General features: G+C 49.3%; 1 protein-coding gene across 3 annotated transcripts in view; it reads right to left on the bottom strand.

Annotated features, from left to right (window-relative positions):
• Positions 1-532: 532 nt before the first annotated feature.
• Positions 533-22,866, bottom strand: part of LOC142557358 (acetylcholinesterase-like) — a 36,007-nt gene continuing 13,673 nt past the window's right edge. Inside the window, exons 1-3 of one of the 3 annotated variants that reach the window (XM_075669137.1) lie at positions 7,953-8,141; positions 4,937-6,504; positions 534-1,095 (exon numbers count right to left, since the gene is read on the bottom strand). In XM_075669137.1, coding sequence (XP_075525252.1) covers positions 915-1,095; positions 4,937-6,495 — 1,740 coding nt within the window. In that variant the 5' untranslated portion in view covers positions 6,496-6,504; positions 7,953-8,141 and the 3' untranslated portion in view covers positions 534-914. Of the gene's footprint in view, positions 1,096-4,936; positions 6,505-7,952; positions 8,142-22,866 lie in introns of those variants that run through there. The other 2 variants (XM_075669139.1, XM_075669136.1) reach the window with 2 other exon arrangements.

Genomic DNA, 22,866 nt, shown 5'->3' with positions numbered 1-22,866 from the left:
CGACTCAAAGGTGTAGAGTGTAGCGGCTATGGTGTTGCGCTGCTATAAGCACGAGGTCGCGGGATCAAATCCAGGCCGCGGCGGCCGCATCTCAGTGGGGGCGAAATGCGAAAACGACCGTGTCCCATGCACTAGGGGCACGTTAAAGAACCTCTGGTGGTCAAAATTAACCCGGAGTCACCCGCTACGACTTGCCTCATAATCAAATTATGGTTTTGGCGCGTGAAACCAGAGTTCAATTCAAATGCATCCTAAAGGGTGTAAACGTTTAAGAAACACTCTGTTGACATTACGCTCTTGAAACGGTTGCACCCTTTGGGGTGTATATTTGTCCCACAACAATAATCGTCATCTGCCTTGCTTGCGTTTCCTTTCTTGAAACTCGGCGCTCGCTACTTTCCTGTCGAGAATGCTGCGTCATGCTCATAACGCGCATGCCGTTCGTGACTGGGAAGTACCGGGCTCGCAGCGTTAAAGGGAGGAAACGCGGGCAAGACAGATGACGATTATCGTTGTGGGACTAGATAAACGCCAAAGGGTGTAAATTTTTCTAAGAGTGTATTGTGCCATGTTGTTCCAAGCCGCTCTATCTTATCAGTTGTGATTGACACGTAACGTGGCTACACGCGCTCTCTGATTGGCTGAAAACGCAACCGTGGCAGAATCTGGCGATGTTCAGAGTAAGAATCCCGGACTCTACTGGGCCCCGAGTTGTCCGGAATGCTTGTGACGTCACCTGGCCGAACCGCGGTGCATTTTATTGCTGTAACGCGCGCCAGTACCGCGGTCTTCGACGCCATGGTGTCCCGGTGACAAGAGAAGGTGTCAGTAACGACTGCGCGACGTATTACTTTCGAGCGACGCTGGCACACTTTTAATATGAAATGGTCTGCTACGCGCACCCAGAGTCTTCTCTACACGAGGACCGGAGGGGTCTGGTTGCGACGTAGTTCCTCCCAAAACTCGCAGTAGGCTTCCCGGTGTGCGCACCCGACACTTTCGTTGACATCTAGCACCAGATGTTCCTTGAGCGAATCCGTGCGCCTGGGCCAGTCGGTCGACTGTGACGACCCGTTTCCCGGGAGGTTGGGGTTCCTGGAAACATCGGGAGTCGCGGTTATTACTCGGCTATAAATTCAGGCCAGCGGCAGAACTGTATAGAGTGTCCGCGTTGCGTAGAACGCGCGTTGATGCGTGTAATAACGAGACAATCTAATGAAACAAGCCTGTACGATGTGCGCAAATATTTGCATAACGAACCGAATATTGCCCCACCCTATATTCCGTCTTCGAATCGAATAGCCACTATTCGAAAATGAGAAAATATTTTCGAATTCTTTTTTAATATGTCATATCATCAACTGTACAAGCATAAAATTAGAGCGATATTGCAATAAATTTAATTCCGGAGACCTTAGTAGACGTAACAGACGAGAAGTTGCAGAGCACGCTGTCCCGCGGGGCGCCAGATTTTCCTGGTCAACCCTCCTACATTCGCCAATGAATCCTGTGCGTGTGAATAAACTGCTAATTCGCTTCTAATGCTCCACTTCTGATTTTATAAGGAAACTAAAGACAAGTACTAAGTGAACGTGTACTGCTTAAATACCATTCCAGAAACCTCGCAGCGCTTGTTTCGTGCCAAGAAAAGACTTAGTTCACGAGAAAATTACATCTGAAAGGGTCCGGATACCTTCATCGCAATTCAAATCTGCCGCCACACAACCGGGGGAGCGGTGACGTTGCAAACGCCATCACCGCCCTTTACGGCCGTCGGCGAGTAAAACGGCGCCCGACAGACGACAGTGCTAAAGCCCCTTAAACTTCGTAAAGTACTGACACTCTCCTCCTCCGCCCTACCTCCTCCTCGTTTCTCCTCTCTTTCACGCCCCCTTCTCGACCGTGGCGCCGCCTACACTGCTCGAGCGTAGCAACGGCGCCAACATGCGCTCCTCGCCCTTCCGTAGACGCTGCTCGAGCAAAAATGGCGCTGATGCACGGCGCGAGGGCCCACGTGATGCTATTAGGCCAATAGCGACGCGGTGTTGGCCTCGGCCAGAGCTCGCGAGGAGGAGGCGGCATTCTTCAAAGCGTGGCACTACTTCACGAAGTTTAAGGGGCTTTAGACCATAGAGTTTCTCACTACATTACCTAGAGGGAAATCTGGCGCTGCTGCGCTGTGGTATGCATGGGAATGCCGGTATATTGTGGATTCGGATTGGCATCGTTCTCGTAGAGACAGGACACCTTGAAGACGCGCTTGGCAAGTACCGTCCCGTCTGTCACAATGATTTATTTTCTACTAAAACAGCACGTAAAAAGCTGTTTTAGCTTTATTATTACGCGAAAAAATTTTTGGCCCAACTATAAGAACTTGTTATTGTGTGTACGACTACATGTTACGTAAAAAGTACCAGCGGGCTGCTAAAGTTGGAGGACAGACGACAAGGTTCGCGCTCGCTTTGAAACAGTTGGTCCTCTGTTCATGCTTTTCTTCGCTTGGTCATGCATCGTGGGTGAGTAAAAATGTAATATGCGCGAATGGAAACATTTTATGAAGATTTTACTTTGAGAACGCGTTATTTATGTAGCCATATCCACGTTTTAGACGAAGCCTCTTACAACACCAGCCAACACGAGCCTCGCCGGCACATATACCGTCATTCCCATGACGGCACGCTGCCCCCTTAAGAAACTCCCATAGACGGTGGCGCCCTGCAGATTACCCTCTAGGTGTTATAGTGAGAAACTCTATGCTTTAGACAGTGCGGTTTTCCGCACAAAACGCGAACGCGCGGCCATGGAGGAGCCGAGCCAAGACAGAGCGCTAAATAAGCCGCTACAGCTGCTTTTGGTCGAGTGGCGTGGACCGCTCGTGCATCCCGCGACATCACTGGACGTGGAATTCTCTGCTACTTGCAGTTTGTGCGAGTTTCTCGAGCCGGGAAAACCAGCGCAGCACTACGCAATAACGAAACTACTGAAGCGTGGGCGGCGCAGAGAGCGAAAACGAAACCTTTCGACCGCCCTCGTCGTTGCCAAGAGTAACGTGAATGAGTTCTTTTTTTGTAAAAATGAAACAGAACTAAACAAGTAGCATTTTCTTTCGTCTTATAATGCAATACAATGATGTTTTTTTTTATACATAAAGAGTGGTTGAGTACTAGTGACAGAATTTAAATGAGGAGTGCCTTCGTCATCGGGCAAGTACTTGAATGTCCCGGGGGAGTCTCCAATCGTGTCCTGCCTACTGAGGCTCTATTCGCGATAATATTGACGCCTTCGAGATTCTCGAGCACTAAGCTACCACTTTAGCTTGGCTTAATAGTTGCCTTTAGTGTCCCTTTAATAAACTGGTTAAAAGTGCAATGTAATGTCACTTTTAAAAAGCACACGTTTTAACGCGCATGTTAACACGTGTTAATAACACGCACTTGCCAACGTTATTAATATAACCTAGGATGTGAAAATAGCTTTGCATGAACGGTGAAAATGGCTGTTCATTGTTAAAAAAAAGCTATTCTGCTCGCATCTGGCACGATTTGATTCGCGTTCGATCCGGCCTCGAAATATACTATTTGCGCCGGGCCCCTCAACGCGCCTCGACTTCCAAGCTTTTTTTCCCACAACGTGAGGATGATGATAATGATCGTTAGTAGAATCCCCTTCGAATCGAAGTGGCGGCAAATAATTGCCTAGCCTATGCTGTTCAAAAAAAAAAGTCAAATAACAAAAATATAACAATTCTTGCAACATATCTTTCTGTTTTCTTCTGTTTTTTTGTTATGCTGTTTTCCTGCGATTTCACCAAAATAATCTGTTTAATGTTATTCTATAATCGCACAGAAAATAAATTTATGGCGTTTTTCACTGGTCGATCCGGAGCGGCCGCCGAAATCCTCGAGCGAGCGCTCGGGTTTCACCATAGAGTTTCCTACAGAAACTCTATGGGTTTCACAAATCTGAATCGGCCAGCGGGGCGCAAAAACGCTCCGCCAGCGATCACACAGGAAGTCTGCGTACATGTGACACAAACCGGTTCTGGAAACTATGCTCGACTTCCGCTCTGTACGTTTCCACGGCAATCAAAGTCGCCGTCCCCCGTGCGTAATTTGACCGCGACAGTCGTAGAGTCCGTCATTTCCATGTCGCGCCTGCAAGGATTGTGCATGGACAACGTACATAGAAGGCTTCGTGCAGCACCTGCGTCACCTCGTAATCGCTGTCTTCCGAGCTCTCATTGCTAAACGCAAGCTTTACAGCAGCACCGAACGCGGCCATTTTGCGAAGCAACCCAATGTTGTGCCTACCGGCCGGTTTCGCTTGAAGACGGAAGTGACGCCAGCTATTTCCGCCCGAATCCGCGCCTCGGTGGCGGAGCTAGTGAGAGCGATTCGGCGCGGAGCTAGGTGATCCGAAACGACCAGTGAAATTCGGATTCGTTGCCACGGAGCGATAAATCCTGCTCCGAATCGACCAGTGAAAAACGCCATTAGTTATTTTATTCCATTAAGGGAGTCACTTTTACTCCCCTCATAGCTGAAGCTTTCATGTAGTAGGAAAGGGGGTCAAATGCCAGGATGTGGTTGTACCAAATCACGCATACACAGATAATCGGGCTACGTAGATCACAATAGATGTGACCACCATTTTTAAAGGAAACTGGCTAGTGCTAGACCTTATATAATTGTGCTTCGCATGGCAAAGTCGCATCCGGCATGAAAATGCATTTGTGATATCCGATATTCGTCACAAGCATAAGTTCCTTAAAGGCTGACATCGGCGATAAACATATAAGGCTTTCGTCGTTGTATCCGATAATTCGGTATAACCGTGTTCGTTATATCGAGGTTCAGCAGCGGCTGCCGTCTTACACGAAATTTGCAACATAACCGAACTGCATATGTGTCACGACTAAACGCGTGCATATACGCACCCGGTCTTGGCGAAGTTAGCCCAGTACCGCATCAGTTGACGGCTCACGTTTTTGTCCTCTTCGCTGTACTGGAGCGTGTCGTTGAGCGGCTCTCCGAACACGAATGCGATCTCGTCTCCGTGCATTACGCCCATCCACGAGGGCCACGGGTTCCGCGAAGACCTGCGCGCGAACACGTACTGGTACACCGTTATCCCAGCTTGGACGAAGCGGTCCGCCCACTGCACTACGGGACACGTGAAGTGATAGTCACCTACTATCGAGTCCAGGGCCTTCAATCTCTCCGCGGCTGTCGAAGGCGTCTTATTGACTGTGTACATCTCCAGTACCTTGTCGATCGGCGTCTCTCTCGGCGACAGACCCAGCGCTTCCAGAGCAGCTGTGAAGTTTTCTTCCGTAACTTCCGGGTTCTGTTCCTCCACCGATAGTCCGAAAAAATACTGCAGGAAATAGGAACCTTCGTTAACGTTGGAACCCAGCATGACGCTGATGTTTTTCGCGAATGCACCCTCGTCCATCAGCGCCTGCGGCGTGCCTGGAAGGAAAGCGCCGTCTTTGACGGGAACGAACGGAAAGTCGACAACGCCACCGCCATACGATTCGTTGTTCACGATATGTTCGGGGTCCTTACGCCGGAGACAATGCAGAGTGTCGTTGCCCAAGCCCTCCGGGCATTCCAAAGTCGCAGCCAGCGTTGTTGCGGCTTCCCGAGCCGTGTGATTGTCCTTGAAGCCCCAGGGCACCGTGGGCGATGCGCTCTGAAGTATGGCCCTGGCGAAGAGTGGCTTGGAGAGCGGCGACAAGATGTGCAAGCCCACGCTGGCAGCTCCGGCGCTTTCGCCGAACAGCGTCACTCGCTTCGGATCGCCTCCGAAGGCTGCGATGTTCTCTCGGACCCACTGGAGCGCCAGGAGCTGGTCGTAGAGGCCGGCGTTGCCGGGCAGCTGCTCATTGCCGAAGGAGAGGAACCCCAGCGACGCGACGCGATAGTTCATCGAGACCACGATCACGTTTTCCTCCGAAACCAGAGTCCTGGCATCGTAGACGTCCAGCGTCGAAGTGCCGCTGTAGAAGCCGCCGCCGTAGATCCAGACGAGAACGGCGAATGGTTCCTCGGACGATGAACAGGGCGTCCAGACGTTGAGCTTGAGACAGTCCTCGCTCATTTCCGTGTTGGCGTTCCACATGACGCTGCCGCTGAAGTTCCCGTAGAATGTGTCCAACACTTGAAAGCAGGAGTTGGGCTTCGCCGTGGCGTTGAAGACGCCTGTCCACGGTTCGACAGGTTCGGCGCGGTCGAACCTGCTTTGATTGGTAGGAGGCTTAGCGTACGGAATTCCGTAAAAGGCACGCACCGGCTTTCCGAGAGGCGACTGCGCGATGAATCCCTTGACCGAGCCGTTGGTCGTGTTTATCAATGTTTCTACCGGGCATTCATTTTTGAGACGATTCGACGCGTCGTCCTCTGGCTCGGTCGAGAGGCACCGCAGGACGACGCCACCACAGACCAGCAGCGCGAGCACCGTGAGGTGACAGGTCACCGAATTTTCGTGAAACATATCCTGTTCCTGCAAACGTGATCCACAACAATCATGAGCATAGGCAGTATTCAATGGAAGCCGGTCAGTCCCGGAAGCGCGCGTGCGTCGATTTGGATCGAATTTCGAACCTACAGTATGTCACAAGAAGCCAACAAACACTGACACCAAGGACAACATAGGGGAAATTACTTGTGCCTAATAAATGAAATGAAGAAACGATAAATTAATGGAAATTAAAGTGGATGAAAAAACAACTTGCCGCAGGCGGGAACCGAACCCATAACCTTCGCATTTCGCGTGCGATGCTCTACCAATTGAGCTACCGCGGCGCTGTTTCCCCATCCACTTTCTTGGGTATTTATGTGTACTAGTAGAACCCTGGGAGTGTTAGCCAGCGCCACCACTCACAGACCTTGGCGGCGGACGTGGAACCTCCTTCTTGCCGCAGGCGTCACGAGAACGTGATCTTTTTTTTTGGGGGGGGGGGGGTGAATGCAACTGGTCAATAAACCCGCATATGCTACCTGAAGGCATCAATGTTCCCGGATTCGAGACCCTCTTTATGTAATAAACGAGAAGAAAGGGGGTTAGCAGGGGGTTAGCAGCCTTCGCACGCGAAATGCGAAGGTTGTGGGTTCGGTTCCGACCTGCGGCAAGTTGTTTTTTCAACCACTTTAATTTCCATTAATTTATCGTTTCTTCATTTCATTTATTAGGCACAAGTAATTTCCCCTATGTTGTCCTTGGTGTCAGTGTTTGTTGGCTTCTTATGATATGACTATTAAAAATCGGGCCCCTCGGTTAACCCCCTTTCTTCTCGAACCTACAGTATGTAGCATCGGTTTTCAGATCTCGAAACTGGCGTCAGCCTCGGAATTTCTGTTAAGTGCGCATACCTTAAACTCACCGGCTCAAATTCGTAAATTACAATGCATGCGCCCTGAAGTGATTAGTAAGTTAATTAGCGAAATTTTACTTGTTAGTGAATTGCGAATTCCGATTTATATAGTACCCTCCTTTCGAATCCATCTCAACCAGTATATAATTCATGCAAGCGAAAAAATTGCCATCCCCTCTACTGCAGCGTACACTGCAGCTACAAAGGAAACCAGGTTATCCTTTGTAAGGACTGAAAATGCGTGTACGGATTTCCTTTGTAGGAAACCCGTGGCACGAAGCTACAACTTCGTAGCAATTGAAAGCCTATGGGTTTTCTTTTATATATCTCCTCTCTGCAGTCGGGTGTATATGACATTTTTTTTTCTCTTTCACGAACTTTCCTGCACCTTGCGGATTTCCAGAAAACTGATTAGCCAACGACCGAGTAGAACTGTGCGAAGCTTCCACGCGCCTTTGAAGGAATTTTCTTAAACAAATCTTATTACATCAGGATAGAGCAACCAAATGGGACTATATACAGAATACATTGAAGGGGCAATTCAAAGGATGGCTCGGTATCAATACTTAGTACTCACTCAACGTCGCTGCGTCACGTGTATACGTGGTCGGTGACTATATGCCTCAGCTTCTGATTTACATTCGCGTTGAAGAAACAGGCAGGCAGGCGCGATGGAATCTTCGTGAAAGGCCAACAAAGAGCAGGCGCTGTTTTCGTTCAGCGCGTACACGGATGTTTATGCGTTGCTTGCGCGTCTTGATTGACGGACGAGCGCAAGTGAAGGAATATATTATAGAGCTGCATTTCACCAAGTGAAAGCTCCCGTAGTACTCTCATCACGACCGTCCGACGATTGACCTTAAGCTCGTATGCGGTATAGCAGACTTCCAGGTGAGCCCGCGTCGCTTCATTCTGGAGCGGTGGAATATTCGAGGGCAATTTTAAGAGTTTCAGCTCGAGGAAAGCCACACGTTCACCTTCAAACCTTCACTTATTCACCTTCACAGCCACCTTCGAACCGCACATTTCTTTTGTGCCGTATCTTGAATAGAGGTGTTGCTGCGAGATTATGTTTTTTCTGTTATACGGCACAAGCCTACAGCACTACAAGTAACCGACTGCTTGAAATGCACGGTCACTCATTTTTTTCGTGAATTTTTTTGGTTGATAGATTACATTCTAAGAAGGTACAGGTTTAAATCACTCATTTAGATAGTGGATCACTATACAGTCACAGTACTCAGCTAAGTTGATACGAAAAAGAAGAAAAAAAGAAACGCTTTCAGCATGTGATACGACTTCGAGCTCGGTATTAAATATCACCATATTCAATGAGCCATAAAGTGGCCTAGCTAGCTCGCTGACCTGTCAGGAGCCGTCATTTGTCATAACACCCCTTGTCACCTTCTTTAAGACAAGCAACCCACAGCTGCTCGCTGAAGGAATGATATATTCTTCGTCCAAGCGCGCGTGTGTGTGTTATAAATGTTAGCTATGCATATTGTGGTCTCCCCGCGACGCTCACGGCGCGCATGCTCCGATTCCGCGCGCGCCGGACGACCACCGCGGGTTCGAGCCCTCCGAGCCGCCACGCGTGCAGGGCACCGCGCGTCCGCGCCTGCCCCCGGTCCGCTCTGTGTGCCGACGCGCAGCTGCGCGCGTACGCGCCCCGCCGGACCCACAGCTTAGGGGAAGGCGAGACCGCGCGCGCAGCAAGGGAGACCCTAGGCAAATCTCTCTAGAAGTCACAAAGAACATTTATTTAGGTTGGACTCAATACAAACACACGTTTTAACCCTTTGAGGGTCGAATTATTTTGAAAAAAACTTTCCCAGGTGGTCAAATTACTTTATTGCGGATCTTGAATGTACAAAATGTATAAAGTCGGGAATAAATAGTAAAAAATAATTAGGAACAGTATTTTGGCGTCGGCATCACTCAGAACTGCAAAACATTCAATAGTATTTCCGAGCGTGGTACTCCTTGAAACACGGGTCTATATGGGGAACCAGCGCTGGAGTTTTCACGACGCCTGCAGCGCCGCCCTGGCGGTCAGAACGTTCACAACTCAGCCGCTCCCGCGGACGAAAATTGCTACTGGTAGTGGCGTTGCGTGCATCGACAGTCGAAGAAAAACAAAAGGACGCCGACGGTACTGTTGCGTATACAAGTGTCACAACTACGTCGGGATGAGGGAGGATGTATCCTTCTGCGTCTTTCCAGCTAAACCCTACGAACAAGAACGGAGGCGGCGTTGGATACAAGCAGTCAGGCGAGCGGAGTAAGTGCCTGTCTTGTCGCCCTGTCAAGCGGTGTCGGGCTGGTTTCTAAATCGAATTTCGCGTGTGTGCTTGGTTTATTCGATAGTGAAGACGGTCAGCTGTGGCAGCCAGTACCAAACAGCAGAATGTGCAGTCGGCATTTCGTCGGAAACAAAATGAGCAATAGCATATGCACCATCCGGCATATGTACCAACCATTTTTCCTTCGCAATACCACCGCCAAGTCCCTTCCAATGCCACCGCACGAAGCGAACGATACGAAAAGTAAATATTATCCATTCATTGCCAAGAATTATGTGGGAGGGAAGCTGCCTTGTAATACGATTTGTGTGCGCATACTACCGGCGCACGCGCGACTAAGCCGCCTATGTGTTTTTTTTTAAATGCGCATGCGGACGAGGACTCGGCGCTGAGATGCATCCGGTAAATTTATGTAATTAGTGCTAAATGTAGCCAGCGTTGTTACGGATCCAGCAGCGGAGCACTCAAACCCTTGCTTGCGCGAATCAGCTGATGCGATAAAGCTTTCTTCTCCATTGACTGCTCTGGCGAAGTAACATCAGAATTTTTTATGTCTAGCCAGAGAAATATGGAAAGTCTTCAGGCCAACTAATACTTCCGAAACCATAGCGTGGCACGACCGGAGCCATAGCTGCTAGACACCGTGCTGCTAGATTTGCGAGGCAGGCTGCGCCGCACGCATGGCAACGGCACACGCGCAACCATTAAAGAAACGCACGTGCTCGCCGCGACACACTGTGAAAAATATATAAAGCTTAAAAAGCTTTTTCTTCACTCGATGGCGCTAGCTTCTTTACGAAAACTGTCCACTTGAAGCGGCGCGAAAACGCAAACATACGAACTATAATACGGCCGCTCACGTGCTTGTCGTTTGGTCGAGCGGCTGGGATATGCCGCGTTTCGTCGCCAGGGCGGCGTGCAACGCACTTTTTTCGACGCGCCGCCTATCCAGCGCTGGTTCCCCATACGCACAGCGCCTTATCGCAGTCTGCACACCTAGAATGCGTGTCTGTACTCTTGGAGCGAGGAGTTGTGTTGGCGCGCACATGACATCTCTGTGTGCGGCTGCCTTGGGCAGAGGTCAGGCACCCTCTCGCGTAAGCGCGTTGCCGCGGAGAGCGAGATGTTACGTTTCGCCTACGACGCGCGGTTTAGCCGGCGCGACTGCAATAAAGCGGCAGACATTTTGGCCCGTTCGGCGTCGCCGCTACGCTCCCCGCCAAGCGCGTCCAGGCATGTTCCGATGCCAGGTGTCTTCATGTGCGTGTGTGAGTGTATGTGCCATTGTGCCCGACCGGAGGCGCTACGAGAGTAGAAGTCACCTTCTCCTCCCAGCCATTGTGCCCGACCGGAGGCGCTACGACAGTAGAAGTCACCTTCTCCTCCCAGCCATTGTGCCCGACCGGAGGCGCTACGACAGTAGGAGTTACCTTCTCCTCCCAGCCATTGTGCCCGACCGGAGGCGATACGACAGTAGGAGTTACCTTCTCCACCCAGTCTTTGTGCCCGACCGGCGGCGCTACGACAGTATGCGTCACCTTATCCCATTGTACAATCACGTGCTCGTCTATTGAGGGGTTCCTTCTTGCCCTCAACTGCGAGAGTATAAAAACAGCTGCCCCCGGACGCCAAAAAGGGCTCCGATTTCTTCTGTTGAGTAAAGTGCTCTCCCGTCTCTCTACTCCGGTCAACCTGACCGCCAACTCTTTGCGATGTTAAAATAAACAAGTTGTTTTGTTGTTACCAGTCGACTCATGCTTTGCCGGGACCTTCGGATGCTTCCAGTTGTACCCCAGGCCGCCAGGCCAACGCTACCCTTGGGGCTTGCGACCCAGGTGCAACAACGGGCGTCAGCGCCGAGTTCCCAACAACTCGTACCATCGGTGCGACCACAACAACCGTTGCCATCGGTGGGATTCAAACAACTGTCTGCCAGCGGTGAGATCGCGACAACGGAGGCCAGCAGCGAAGATATGCAGTTGACGGTATGCTGAGCAGCTCATCGACGATCCGGGAGCAGTGCAACGAGCCCTGTGTGATGACTGGTTGCCTGCAGCGGAACGACTGCGCTGGACTCTTGGCTGCGAGGTTTGGTGAGTGCGGGACTTTCTTCTTCTGAGCTTTGCCAGGCTTTTGTTAGTGTCAGAAACAGAGCTGGTAATTGTGGTTGTCGTTGCTGCCGGGTTAGTTTGCGGCAAGACAATAGTAAGCAGTAGAGAAAGCAGCATTCAGAGCAGCCATGGATTTGAAGTCGTTGCGCAAACCGAAGTTGTTGGAGCTTGCAAGAGAGTTGGGTCTGGATGTCTCGGACAAACTCAGAAAACCAGAATTGCTAAAGGCTATTCTTGAGTTAGAGGCTGAGGATGACGAGCTGTCGGAATGCCTTGAGACCATTGAGGAGAGGGAGACTGCAAAAAGACAGGAGCGCGAACTTAAAGAACAGAAAGAAAAAGAAGAGCGTGAACGTAAAGAACAGAAAGAGCGTGAGCAACAAGAGCGCGACCGTCAACACGCTTTGGAAATGAAGCGTCTTGAGGTAGAGATGGAACGCGCTCGTAATGGAAGTCAGGCACACGGTGCAGGAGAACGCGTATTGTTCAAAATGACTGACCTGATGCGGCCGTTTAAGCTTGGAGAGGACATTGGTTTGTTCCTGGTTAACTTTGAGCGAACGTGCGAGAAGCAGGGGTTCTCTCGGGAAACGTGGCCACAGCGCTTGCTCACTTTGTTACCCGGCGAGGCGGCCGACGTAGTCGCTCGCTTGGATAGAGAGGAGGCAGAGGATTTCGACAAAGTGAAATCGAGTCTGCTAAAAAAGTACAGGCTGTCAGCGGAGGCGTTCCGTCGGAAGTTTCGGGAAAATGAGAAAGGCAGAAGTGAGTCATACACAGAGTTTGCGTACAGGCTAATGTCAAACATGCAGGAGTGGCTCAAAGAAGAGAAAGCGTTTGGTGACCACGATAAAGTTCTGCAGTGTTTCGGGCTAGAACAGTTTTATAGTCGGTTACCTGAGAACGTGCGGTACTGGGTCTTGGATAGGCCAGACGTTAGTACGGTAGCTAGAGCCGCTGAGCTAGCCGAGGAGTTTGTGACGCGTCGGGCTCGCGGAGCTAAGGACGGTCAAAAGGGTGAATTTGGCTCGAAGTTTGAGAGGCCGAAGTTCACACCCATGAGAGCAAAGGGGAACACGCGTAGTGAGGATGCGAGTGAAAGCAGTCCGACCAAACGTAAAGAGACGGCGGCAGCCGAAGCCGAACGCAGAAAGCGGTTCGAGATGAGGCAAGCGCGCGTGTGTTATACGTGCCAGAAGCCGGGTCACTTTTCGGCGCAGTGTCCGGAAACAACACCAAAAGTTGTGTTTTTTTCATTATGCAGCACTGACGAGAACATGAAGCTTCTCGAGCCTTACATGCGAGACCTCCTCGTGAACGGGAAAGAGTGCCGAGTGCTTCGCGATTCCGCAGCTACGATGGATGTAGTTCACCCCTCTTACGTAGAACCCCATATGTTCACGGGCGAGTGCGCCTGGATCAAGCAAGCCGTGGAAGCTCATAGCGTGTGTCTGCCGGTAGCAAAAGTGCTTATTGAAGGACCTTTCGGAGCGCTTGAGACGGAGGCGGCAGTGTCATCTATGCTGCCCCCCCAGTACCCGTACCTATTTTCAAACAGGTCCGATCACCTCCTGCGCGAGAAGGGGCTTTTGTTTGGTGAGGCTAGCGTTCAGGCATTAACCAGATCGAAGGTTCGGGAGCTCGCTGCAAAGGCGGTAGTTGCGGGGCCGACGTTATCGAACAATGAGAAAGGGTCAGAGGCGCAGCAAGCTGATATTCAGAGCACGCCCGAACTGAATAAAATTGAGTCTGTAACGTTAAAGGCACCAGATACTGGAGAGGAAATTCCCGATGCGGGAAAGTTAGAAGAGCTATCTGCAGATTTGCTCATCGCGCCTACGTCAGACGGACTTGATAGGTTGCTAAAAGTCAGCCGGTCGGCTTTGATAGCCGAGCAAAAGAAGGATGGTAGCCTAGAAAACATACGCTGCAATGTCAAGGAAGGTATCGCCAGGAAAAATGCGCGTTTTGTGGAAAGAGGTGGAGTCCTGTACCGGAAGTATCTAGACCGCAGAGGAGTGGAGTTCGATCAGCTGATCGTTCCTCAATGCTATCGTCAGGATCTGTTGCGCTTGTCGCACGGGGGTTCGTGGTCCGGACACCTAGGAGTTAAGAAAACTAAGGACCGTCTCTTGCAAGAGTACTATTGGCCAGGGTGTTTTCGGGACGCAGACCATTTCGTGAGGACATGTGACACCTGTCAGCGGGTGGGCAAACCAGGGGACAAATCAAGGGCGCCGTTGAAATTGGTACCTATCATTACGGAGCCTTTTAGACGGCTCGTTATTGATACAGTGGGACCTCTGCCGGTAACAGCCACGGGGTACAGACACATTTTGACTGTGATCTGCCCAGCGACAAAGTTCCCTGAAGCAGTGCCGCTTAAAGAACTCAGCTCAGTTGAGATAGTCAATGCACTACTGTCCATATTTGCGCGAGTTGGTTTTCCTGCGGAAATCCAATCAGATCAGGGCACAGTGTTTACTAGCGCTTTGACGACAACTTTTCTCGAAAGGTGTGGGGTAAAGCTGCTACATAGCTCAGTGTACCACCCACAGTCGAATTCCGTTGAGAAGCTCCACTCCGTCATGAAGCGCGTGTTGAGAGCATTGTGTTTTGAACATCGAACTGACTGGGAGCTGTGTCTGCCTGGGGTGATGTTTGCATTAAGGACCGCGCCGCATGCAGCTACGGGGTTTTCGCCAGCTGAGCTGGTGTACGGTCGCTCGCTTCGGTCTCCGCTTCGCATGCTTCGAGAATCGTGGGAAGGCAGGGGCGACGACCCAGTCGTGGTGGAGTACGTGCTTAAGCTCCTCGAACGCTTAAGAAGGGCACAGGAGTTGTCAGGTGAAGCAATGACAAAGGCCCAGCAGAGGGCCAAGGTTTATTATGATCGGACCGCCAGGGCCCGGCGTTTTGAGGTGGGCGATGAGGTCATGATATTGCGCACATCGCTAAACAACAAACTAGACGTGCAGTGGGAGGGCCCAGCACGAATTGTTCAGAAACTGTCGGACGTTAACTACGTGGTAAGTCTGCCAGGAAAGCGGAAAGCACAGCAAGTTTACCACTGTAATCTGCTCAAACCCTATAAACAACGGGAAGCAGTGGTGTGCATGATGGTAAACGTTCCTGAAGAGCTTCCGGTCGAGCTTCCGGGACTAGGCTCAGTGACGAACAGGGAAGACACCGGTCAAGTCATTAGTGACTTAGTCAGTGGAGCATCGCTGTCGCGTGAGCAGAAAACCGAACTACACCAGCTCTTACAAGAGTTTCAAGGTCTGTTCTCTGAGAGGCCTGGTAGGACTTCTGTCCTTACTCATGACATAGAACTTACCTCCCCAGAGCCAGTACGATCCAAGGCGTATCGGGTGTCACCCCGCCAGAACGATATTATGGAGGCTGAGGTAAAGAAAATGCTACAGCTCGGTGTTATTGAGGCAGGCGAGAGTGATTATACCTCCCCTTTGATTTTAGTTGAGGTACCGGGCAAGGAACCTCGTCCTTGCGTCGACTACCGCAGGCTTAATTCCATCACTAAGGATCAAATTTATCCGATCCCTAACATCGAGGAGCGCCTTGAGAAAGTTAGTAGCGCTCAGTTTATTTCCACCCTAGATCTTGTCAGGGGTTATTGGCAGGTTCCACTTACAGAAGAGGCTAGTAGGTATGCGGCGTTCATTTCACCAATGGGAACATTCCGTCCTAAAGTGTTGAGTTTTGGTTTGAAGAACGCGCCATACTGTTTTTCAAGCCTCATGGATAAAGTGTTGCGGGGACAGCAAGAATTCGCTTTACCGTATTTAGACGACGTAGCGATATTCTCCGCATCCTGGTCTGAGCATATGGCACACTTGCGGGCAGTGCTAACCCGCCTGCGCGAAGCGGGCTTGACAGTAAAGGCTCCTAAGTGCCAGTTAGCACAGGCCGAGGTTGTCTACCTCGGTCACGTGATTGGTCAGGGTCGTCGCCGCCCCTCTGAAATAAAGGTGGCCGCTGTGCGTGACTTCCCGCAACCGCGCACGAAGACCGATATTCGCTCGTTCTTAGGTGTCGCCGGCTACTATCAGAGGTACATCCCCAGGTACTCTGATATCGCGGCTCCCCTGACGGATGCTCTAAGAAAGACAGAGCCTCAAACAGTCGTCTGGGACGAGACAAAGGAAAGAGCTTTTAGCGCCCTAAAGAGTGCCCTAACAAGCCAGCCTGTGCTACGATCGCCAGACTATACAAAAGGGTTCGTTGTTCAGTGCGATGCTAGTGAGCGAGGCATGGGCGTTGTACTGTGCCAACGGGAAAATGGAGAAGTAGAACACCCCGTCCTGTATGCTAGTCGTAAGCTGACCAGTCGTGAGCAGGCGTATAGCGCCACCGAGAAAGAGTGTGCATGTCTCGTGTGGGCCGTTCAGAAATTGTCATGCTATCTAGCCGGCTCGAGGTTTATCATTGAGACGGATCACTGCCCTCTCCAATGGCTGCAGACCATCTCTCCCAAAAATGGCCGCCTCCTGCGCTGGAGCCTCGCTTTGCAACAATATTCCTTTGAGGTGCGTTACAAACAGGTGAGTCTCAACGGTAACGCCGATGGCTTAAGTCGAAGCCCCTAACGTAGGAATCAGCCTCAAAATTGTTTGTTACTGATGTTTTTCTTCCTGAGGCAGGATTTTTTTAACATATTGCTTTTGTTTAGTGTTTCAAAGTGATGATATGCTTTCTAGTGCCATTTTCCAATTTGTGGACGCGTTCTGAGTGATGCTAGACTACTGTAAGGAACTAGGCAGTGGTATAAAAGGGGAAAGAGCCTGGCAGGGCTTAGTGAGGGTTGTGCCGTGCTTGCTGACTGAGCGGTTGAGTTTCAGCGTAGTTCTAACGCTTGCCGGGAACGAGAACAAGAATGTGAACTCTCCCGAAGTCACTTTGCAGTGTCCTGTGCGAACCTGAACGAGAGAACGAGGCCTTCTCTGTGCGCTGCGCTCAAGAAACGTCGAGGGACGCCCGACTTCGGTTATGAGCATCATCGAGCGACATCCCTCCGGACAGCGGATGCAGTCCCCTGTCCATCGGGATCTCCTTCCCCCGGCGGGGCGGTCTGTTACGTTTCGCCTACGACGCGCGGTTTAGCCGGCGCGACTGCAATAAAGCGGCAGACATTTTGGCCCGTTCGGCGTCGCCGCTACGCTCCCCGCCAAGCGCGTCCAGGCATGTTCCGATGCCAGGTGTCTTCATGTGCGTGTGTGAGTGTATGTGCCATTGTGCCCGACCGGAGGCGCTACGAGAGTAGAAGTCACCTTCTCCTCCCAGCCATTGTGCCCGACCGGAGGCGCTACGACAGTAGAAGTCACCTTCTCCTCCCAGCCATTGTGCCCGACCGGAGGCGCTACGACAGTAGGAGTTACCTTCTCCTCCCAGCCATTGTGCCCGACCGGAGGCGATACGACAGTAGGAGTTACCTTCTCCACCCAGTCTTTGTGCCCGACCGGCGGCGCTACGACAGTATGCGTCACCTTATCCCATTGTACAATCACGTGCTCGTCTATTGAGGGGTTCCTTCTTGCCCTCAACTGCGAGAGTATAAAAACAGCTGCCCCCGGACGCCAAAAAGGGCTCCGATTTCTTCTGTTGAGTAAAGTGCTCTCCCGTCTCTCTACTCCGGTCAACCTGACCGCCAACTCTTTGCGATGTTAAAATAAACAAGTTGTTTTGTTGTTACCAGTCGACTCATGCTTTGCCGGGACCTTCGGATGCTTCCAGTTGTACCCCAGGCCGCCAGGCCAACGCTACCCTTGGGGCTTGCGACCCAGGTGCAACAACGGGCGTCAGCGCCGAGTTCCCAACAACTCGTACCATCGGTGCGACCACAACAACCGTTGCCATCGGTGGGATTCAAACAGAGAATACCTCGTGAGCGGTGGTGATGAACATGCTAAGAGCAGTGCCAATCAAGATAGAGATCAAATTCCGCCGCCCCCGCGAAAGCGTGCCGACAAAGAGAAAAACCACGTTTATTCCATATTTCCCTTAGCAGTCCAGCACCTCTAGGCGAACATCAGTTCAAGCATCCGCTTGGAATTTTTTAAGTTGCAGTTGGTCATAAAAGGATATTTTCGTTCCAGTGTATTGCTTTACAGTGTATACATAGTGAGCCAACATCCCTTCCAGTATACTGCCTGCATAATTAATTCCATGAAGCACACACAGTATGATTGGTTATATTGTGGAGCAAGAAATTGCTTCTTTTTTTCTGTGAATATCATTTCGTATTCTCTTTCATATTATTCCATATTCATTGAAGTGCTGTAGAGCATGTTCATGTAAAGATTATGTGATTTGGTCATTTTAAACCGGCATATAGTTGTGTGTGGCCTACTAGTGAATAAAGCCTGGAATACATGAATACATCTGTTCCTCTTTTTTTTCTCCTTCTACATGGACACTTCTTTCTGTGTACCAGCAACTGTGCAAACCTTCTGAAATGATTTTAGTGCAATAATACAGTGAACACGGTCTGTCCACAGGTGACTTTACGTAGGGGCTTTCAACACAGTGTTTTGTTTTGTGTTTTTTGGCACATAAGTTTTTATGATAACGCCACAACATGGAACGTGAGCATATAAGATTAGCGTATCGTGGTGCAAAAACTGGACGAGTTTGGATTCTGTGCAATTTTCACGACCACTACATTGGTCCCCTGCGTTTGGTTAATCATACAAGGACTCTGTGTCGCATGCTTGAAAAATCTGGAGCCATATGATCCAAGGGGGGAGAGTTGTACGTCACCATTAAAATTGGCCTGACCACTGTATGGTCAGTATTGCTGATCTACTATTGCCGTACGAGTGGCAAGTGTCTTTTAAACCTGCTGATGAAGTTGATATACTGATGTTTTTCACTTTTTTTTCGTTTTCACGGGTACTTTGCGATGGTTTTGAGGAACATGCGCCTGTGAATGCTGTCCAATGGCTACTTGTAACATGTTTGCCACGGTTTCCAACTTCCATCTGCAAGTTCATGGCCACTTGGCACATAATTTACAAATGCCACCCATAAAATTTGCCTGGATATTTGCATCCCAAGTTAGCAAAGACAGGTGGCAGTGGAAGCCCCTTTGACAATTTTCCATCTCTCCACGCACCCTTGACGTATGCCGCGTGCATCTTCATAGGTGTGACGGCATTCACGACGTTCTGTGCTCTCCTACCATCACGGTCACTCACATGACTTTCAGGGAATAAAGTTGTCATTCAGACATTCGCTGCGTAATACATCGCAGACTGACAACTTCTACTTCTTTCAGGATTGCAGCTGTTCGCGTGAAATAAAAAAATGTGCCACACATACCCGGATCAAGCCGTACTTTGACCTCCCTGAACAATACTTGCCCGTGCACTTGTGTTTTTGAAAGAAAAAAAATTGTGTGTGTGTGCTTGTGCGCGTGTGTGTAGTGTCAACTTTATCGAGTTGAGAGGCCTTTCTTGGAGTGTACTGTTTTCATACATTTGCTTATGTGCGTGTTCATCAGTGGGCTCTGATTCGCTGTCAACATGGGTACCATCCATTAGCTTCCCTCGAAGCTGGCGGAAGGTGAATTCAGCATTGCTCTTCTTTCTGACGTTGCGCATGAAAGCAACCTATTCTATATCTCTGGAGGTGCGCATATTCTATGCTGCACTTTTGTTGTTCTTTTTTTCGTTGACACCACAACATCGAAGCCATACCATGTGAATTCATCTAGCATGTAACCTGTACGCTTACCCTGGCTGGAAGAACCAGGAGTTTGTCTTGGCTCATGTTGAACTCCCACCATGTTTTTTGGCTTACCTAGCTTTTCAACAAAGAATTATGACTGTTAGTATATAATCATAATCTGTTAACAGTGATCATGTTGATGGCTCAACAAAATTTGCTGTGAGAGATGAATTCCCATCGAACAGTTTGTTTCTACTTGAACCCCACTACCTCATGTTTTTATTTAACCTTTATTTTGTTCTTGTGTTACTCTCATCATATGAGCCCCCTGCTAAATTGCTGTTTTTATTAGCCATGATGAGAGCATAAAAAAGCAGGCATAAATTTTGTCTTATGATGTTTATATGGACGTCAGTATGGGTGCATTAACTTGTGCTGAAGTGCAGGTTCTTGCACAAACTGTAATTATTCATGTGTTGACCTGGTTTTCACAGATTGAACATTATACCGCCCACAATACCAGACTTAACAGCCATCCTTTGTTATTCCATTCACGTGATGTCAATGCATTACTAGTTCCCCCCCTGGCTGGCTCAGTTAAATAAATTACTGGTTTCGCATTTGATTTTTGACATAAAGCACTTGCTATTCAGAGCATAAGGTCGAACCAACAAAGATTTTAAACTTGCAAGAGCTAGATTTGCAATTCACCACCTTGTTCTGGGTAAACTGACCACTAAATTAGCAAACCAGTAATGTTGGCTAGACTCTTTTTTTTTTACCTCTTTTACCTTACTTGGGCTTAAACATGTGAAAAAAAGAAGCTTTCATGAAAATTAACTTATATCAAGTGTATGTGGACATTTAAAAATATAAGAGCTTCAAATGCGTAAGCAAAGCCTTGGGCACTAGTTTAAGATCATACAGAGCTTTTGCGGATATTCACTTGGAACCAACATTGTACAATACACAGGCACAATCATGTATAATCATCTCAATATCTGCGCCGTTTTTCTTTTTCTTCAATTCTTTCCTTGACTGGTTCATTCCTGTTCATTACGGGTCCCTGGGCTAGGCCTAGTCGTTTGTTAGGCTTCACCCCTGATAATCCTGAACCACGGGAATGAGAAGACAATTTTTTTTCTGTACCATTTGCTGAAAGCAGAATTGCTAACAGCATGTTAACAACATGTAGCTTCATGATGCACTGTTTACTGTGGAAACGGTGCATCAGTTAAGTTTGTCAGCTCGTTTTAGCTTTGATGAATGGCCACCGTGTCTGTTTGTAGTGTGTACATTGTCCACTATATTTTTTGTTGCCGCTGCTACTGGTATACCAGACAGAGCAGCCAGGGTGGTTTAATCACTGCAGCTGCGAAGCTTCTCGTATTGCGGAAGCTGCCATGGCAGTGACACCAATAATGCAGATTTAATCATTGTCACGCCATCTATGAGTAGACAAATGAACTAATGGGTATCGTTAATTGTTGAAGCCAGAGCAGTGCTTGCTTGGCCATGTTTCTAAATAGGCAGTGCATCAGTCTGCCAGCAGGCTCCCAGGAGGTGGTCACTGCAAATGGCCATCAATTTCAAAGCGGGAGTTTCGTAACTGCTGTGGCTAAGAAGACCCTGCATGGCAGCTGAATCGAAGATATGTGCAAAATGTGTTTGCTCTCCTTCACTCTTTTGACATGCTTGAGTCGTCACGGTGACCTCAGTATTTACAGTTCCTATAAGAGTTTTTTCTGCGGCTCGCCTGAACATTGCGCGTAGTGGTTCTATCTTAGACTCGACATAGCGGCATAATTGCTATACTACACGATGGCGTAACGACAAGTACAAAAAAACGCATCTCAGCCTTTCTCTCTCTCTCTCTCTCTCTCACTCTGTCAACCCCCCATAAGAGTGAATGTGGGCTTTGGTAGCTGCTGCTTTTGCGACGTTGTTTCCGGTGTGACGATGAAATCACTTTAAAAGAGCGAAGAAGGTGCAGTACCATTATACCTGTGTACTATATAAACTCAATGAAGAATTGTTGCTTGCTTCCTGTGACGGACGTCCCTGCAATAACAGGCTGAGGCTGGATATGCGTGCAAAAGTGCCAGGTTTCTTTTTTTTCCCTAGGAGCCATTGAGATTGGCTTGTTAATCTTGGAGCTGCAGCAGTGTCTTCTGTGGAATCGCTTGGACCCTCTAGCAGACGACACACTTATTTAGGCAGACGTACTAGCTGAAAGCAGTTAAGTAAAATCAGCTTCATGTATATCATCGTCAGCAGGTTTTTACGTTGCAGGCAGCGTGGAGTTACCCGTTTTGGCGCCTATATAGTGCCTCTGAGAATGCTATATCGGCTGTGGTAGCCATGTACCAGACAAGAGTGAATTGTTTCTTGGAAAATCAAGAAACCGTAAGAATCTCTCCGTGCGTGTTACTAAGGGATTGGAGTAGTGTTCGCTTTGGGTCATAAAACTATATAGCACTAGACTGCCTTTTTGCCACAAGTCTCTCAATCAGAGCCAGAAGTAGTTGCAGGCTATAGGCTGTGACGTCATAGGTACTGGTGCTGCTGTCGCTAATGCCGCCACATTTAGCCTCCATGTTTACTAGAGTTGCTGCACACTTGCCCCTGTCGATAACATACGCCAAAGAGAAAAGACGAGTCTTAGCGTTTAGGGACAAACACTTTTAATGTGCCGTCCAATCACGACTGCAGCAGGCTTTTAGCAGTCCTGCCATAGCGACATGGTTGATGCCTACGTCACAGCTGATTGTATGATGTCACAGCCGACACATCTTCAAGGCCTATCGTCTTGCGAAATGGGTTGCCCTTGCAGTTCTGGTCGATTTCGTTAGCAGCCGAGTGAATCTTCTGTCTTATTTGCTTGCATCCCCGTCTGGTGAATTCGTTGGATTGCAGACAACAGTTCAGCCTCAGCCTGGCCTTGCGGTGCTATATGTGTTTCGTCTGTGTCTATTCGACGCAGGCGATGCGGAGTTGTCTCTTTTAACGCACTGTGTTGGTTTGTACATGTGCTGCCATTTCATCGGCATGCATTCTTACAGGCTGGCTGTCTTACGGTGCGAGGCCAGGAGTTTTTTGCATATAATGTAACGTGCATGTGTGAGTGTGTGTAAATGTTTCTGTGCCAGCAAAACTTCAAAAAAAAGAAAGAAAAAAAAGATGGTGGTGTACACTGTGTAGTTTTTTCTGTAGCCCTTTTTCTTCCCCTTCATTTTGTAATACGTGTACTGGAAACTTAATAAAATTTTTAGTTTGGTAAGTAACTACACACTCTTTGCTTTGTTGTTCTTCATTTTCGTGCAAGGGGGGCCCTTCCACAGACGGTGCAAGGGGATATGTACTGCTTAAACAAATCTCAACAGATACACTT

This window comes from Dermacentor variabilis, chromosome 9 (genome assembly GCF_050947875.1).
Source record: "Dermacentor variabilis isolate Ectoservices chromosome 9, ASM5094787v1, whole genome shotgun sequence".
Classification (NCBI taxonomy): domain Eukaryota; kingdom Metazoa; phylum Arthropoda; class Arachnida; order Ixodida; family Ixodidae; genus Dermacentor; species Dermacentor variabilis.
This window is presented reverse-complemented; position numbering and strand designations above follow the sequence as displayed.